Raw genomic sequence first — 4,343 nt, 5'->3', positions numbered from 1 at the left:
ATATGTATATATATATGTATATGTATATGTATATGTATGTATGAATATATATATATCTATCTATCTATATATATTATACATGTATAGATATATATATCTATTATCTGTGTGTGTACGTGTGTGTGCCTGTGCCTGTGTGCCTGTGCCTGTGCGTGTCTGTGTCTGTGACTGTGTCTGTGTGTCTGTGTCTGTGTATGTATATATACATATAGTATTTTATGCAAATATACGTGAGCATGGGGTGTACACTCACACATCCCCACCCTACACTTCTATACACTCACACGCACCCTTGCGTATTCATGCTCCCTCTAACACTCACACATGCATACACATTAAACCCTAAACCCTGCAGCCACACATCGACCCGAAATTCGGAGCAGGGGAGCCTCCCGTGACAGTGTGCGGAATGACATCGCAAGTGTCACCACCCAATCAGATACGGAGCTGGTGGATTTGCGCGCGCAACAAACGGCCGAGACGGTCAGTCATGATCTGCATGCGTCATCGATGAGCCATGGTTCGTCGTCCGGTACCCTGAATTCCGGTCTGTCTTCGGTGTCGGCATCGAGATTGGATTCTGCGGTTCTGTCCAAAACGCCCTCCGAATCGGGATTGGATTCTTCTGTTTTGGCCAAAACGCAATCAGAACCGGGGTTGGATTCTGCGGCTTTGTCCAAAACACGCTCAGAATCGGGATTGGATGTGTCTGCGGAATCAAGGAAGAATGATGATTCGATGTTCAAGAAACCTTTGGAGTTAAGCAAAGCGGCACAGAGCACGTCCAATACCACCACCCCAGCTCCGCCCGTTGCCATGGAAACGCCCGAGCCACCAGCACCACCCGTTGCCATAGTAACACCACACTCACCTACCATACCCACGAAGGTGGAGGATACACTTACACCTGCACAACTGCCCACGGAATCTCAGGCACAACGACCTACACACACACCTACACACACACAATCATCAACAGAGTATCGCCACAGAAAAAAATCACTCGCACGCCATCGCGCACGCGCACAATCTATTGCTGCAGTGGTCGAAAGAGAGGAGCCTTCCAAAGACAGTCTAGAAGTGAATAGTATGTCCAGTGGATATTTATATGTACCCATGCGTTATGTACGAATCTAGATAGGATGCTCATGAATATTATATATATATATATATATATATATATAATCGAGTTTCTGGAGAGAGAAGAGTGGTTTTATTCAAAGTATTACTCGTGAGTATCGGATATGAATGGTGTGGAGATGTAGCGTGTCTATTTACAAATGTATGTGTATATAGATTTGTTTATATGTATATGTTGCTTTATTTATGTATGTAACTGTTGGTTTATCCATGAAAATGTTGGTTTATTCATGTATGTATGTGTTCGTTTATTCATATATGTATGTGTTGATTTCTTTATGGATGTAATTGTTGGTTTATTCATGTATGTACCCCATCAACTGACTGATGTGTGCGTGTATGTGAGGATGTATTTGTTTTATTCATTCTACTCTAATATACCAATAGTTCCTGCTGGCAATCGTATTCAGCCCAGACTCGACTCTAGGTGTTGGTGCCATTTTCTCTCACGAGTACTCTCTAGTCATTCTATTTATAGTTCGTTTTCTGATTGGTCCGGCTGTAGGTAAGGAGATCGTGCACTGGACATCGCAGCCAAGTCTGGTCGCACTTTTCCCGACCATCAAAGTTGCCGGTGATACCGATTCTGATTCCAATACTGAGGCACCTTTTGGGCCCCAAAAAATCGGGTCGGACCATAAATACGCACCCGTTTTAGCGGGAACAGGGCCGCGCGAGTCCAATACTAACAGGCGTGTGGCCCAAACACAATCTCTGGGGCCTACAAGTCACAGGTCAAATCACACACCCTCACCACACAGCGAATCCGTAGGAGATATCCTGACGTCACCGCTAGATTCACTTCTGAATACCAGAGTAGATCTGCAGCAAAGGTATGTGCGGGTTGTGGTTTGCGGTTTGAGAGTGTGTTGGGAGTGAGACTCCGCAGAAAGAGTTGTGTATGTATACCTTGGGAATGGCACACGTACACCAGACGTGTGTTTGAGTTGTTTATATATCCGTATATTCATATATGCGCACCTTCTGTCAATCACAGACAGAGAATGTTCACAGCCCCGGGCACACCCCCTGTCGCCCGAGGGCGTGCCTCTCCTCGATGCAAACCAGGAATTCTGACTCAGGCAGACTCAGATGCCATGTCAGAGCACTCGGGAAATGAAGGTATGCTTATCCTCGCAATATCGGCATGTGTGTGTAATGTAAGAGATATATAAACGTGTGGGTCTATGTCTGTGTCTGTGTGTCTGTGGGCCTGTGTCTTTGTCTGTCTGTGTGTCTGTGTGCATGTGTGTCTGTATGTCTGTATCTATATATATATATATATACATAAGCTAATTCTGTCCCATTCACCCACCCACTCCGTATCTATAGATGGCCGCAGGAGCCCGCGCTCGCGTAGTCCGCACCCCATGAACACTGAAGCCACCTTGTCCGCCGATAGTAATGCCAATTTAATGGCCACTAATTTGTCATTAGTTCGGTCTGGTCCTGGTAGGCCCCGGTCGAGGTCTTCCCTTAGCAGTAGTTCGTTCTTCAAGAGTGCGCATGAACCCAAAACTTCGGACAGTGAACAAAAGAGCCGGTCCGGGTCCAAAATTAGGGACACCAGGTGCGTGCAGAGGTGTCCCAAAAAAAAAGGATAGGGCTGAGAATGGCCTCGTTGTGTATAGTGTTGTTCTTCTTGCGATCGACTTTGCCTTGTTTGGAAACGGGGTTGTGTTCTATGCTATCCACACATCTATAATTCTCTAATGTTGTCAAATTACTCTACATTTCATCTAAATATATACTTACATACACATACCTGCATCTGTAATTTTTGTACCTGATGCTTACACACACATCTATATCTTTATTTTTTGTACCTGATCTGTCCAATGTCTTTATCTTATGTTAATGACTTCTTCAGGTCACCTACATCTAGTAAGAAGGCGTTGAAGAATAACGCGCGCTCGCCCCGGCGCAAGTCAGCCACTCGGCACAGCCACAGTGGACTAACTCATGGAACAGCAATTGCGCAGGAAGGTACGCAGAGTGTGTTATCATGAGTTGTAGCGAGTGTGTGTCATGAGTATATGTTAAATATAGAAGGTATGAATAGAGTGTTATTACCAATTGTATCGTGTGTGTGTTATTAGTATATATTAAATATAGAAGGTACACAGAGTGTGTTATCATTAATTGTAGCGAGTGTGTGTCATGAGTGTATATTTAATATAGAAGGTATTAATAATGTGTTACCATCAATTGAAATGTAGGTGTTATTAGTATAGATTAAACATAAAAGGTATGAATAGTATGTTATCATCAACTGTAGCGAGTGTGTGTTATTAGTATATATTAAATATAGAAGGTATTAATACTGTGCTATCATCAATTGTAACGTATGTGTGTTATTAGTATATATTATACATAGAAGGTACGCAAAGTGTGTTATGATCAATTGTAGCGAGTGTGTGTCATGAGTATATATGAAATATAGAAGGTATGAATAGTGTGTTATCATCAATTGTAATGTAGGTGTGTGTTATTAGTATAGATTAAACATAGAAGGTATGAATAGTGTGTTATCATCAAATGTAATTTATGTGTGTAGTTGGTATATCTAAACACTCACGCATGCGACGTAGAAGCATGTAGTACGTGATGTAATTTTACACACGCTGTAATATAAAATTAACCCAGACGACCTTAAAAGACATACAATCATATTTAATCACACGCATTAATATAATAAAGACACTCTCACCCAGACGACCTTAAAATGTACACACATATTGCACATGATATAATTTAACACACGCATTAATATATTAAAAAACACTCATACAGGCGACCGTCGGCAATCGGGCGATGAGTCATACGGCAGCACCAAATCCCCCGCCAAAACACGGTCCTCAGCCAAAAAAGGCAACGACAGTGGCGACAAATCCTCGGGCCCTTATCACCCCAAAGATACCTATCCCACCACCACTACTACTACGACTACCACTCAAACACAAACCCAAACAGAACCACAAACATTCACACGCGCAGAAGCCAATGCACGCGACAAAGCAGTACTACGCAGAGGAAGTGCGCCTGAGGCAGGCAATGCCACAGCACCCAAACGGGACAGTGCCGAACGGGTGCGGGCTATATCACACTCAACTAATGTAGGTGGTTTGTGTGGTAGTGTTCTGTGATGGTTTATGTTGTGTGTTTATGTAAGTGGTTTATGTGATGTGTATGTACGTATGTAT

At 43.1% G+C, this 4,343-nt stretch overlaps 1 protein-coding gene across 1 annotated transcript; it reads left to right on the top strand.

Moving 5' to 3' along the window:
* Positions 1–355: 355 nt before the first annotated feature.
* SARC_05738 (hypothetical protein) lies at positions 356–4,286 on the top strand (the record flags this gene model as incomplete). Its single annotated transcript, XM_014300401.1, has 6 exons — positions 356–1,087; positions 1,646–1,973; positions 2,138–2,262; positions 2,473–2,710; positions 3,011–3,126; positions 3,934–4,286. Coding segments are annotated over 6 exons (1,892 nt in total), but the record flags the coding sequence as incomplete, so codon positions are not given.
* Between the last annotated feature and the right edge of the window lie 57 nt (positions 4,287–4,343).

The sequence above is a fragment of the Sphaeroforma arctica genome (assembly GCF_001186125.1).
Source record: "Sphaeroforma arctica JP610 unplaced genomic scaffold supercont1.378, whole genome shotgun sequence".
NCBI lineage: Eukaryota > Ichthyosporea > Ichthyophonida > Sphaeroforma > Sphaeroforma arctica.
Note: the sequence above shows the minus strand (reverse complement) of the source record. Positions and strands in the feature narration are given on the sequence as shown.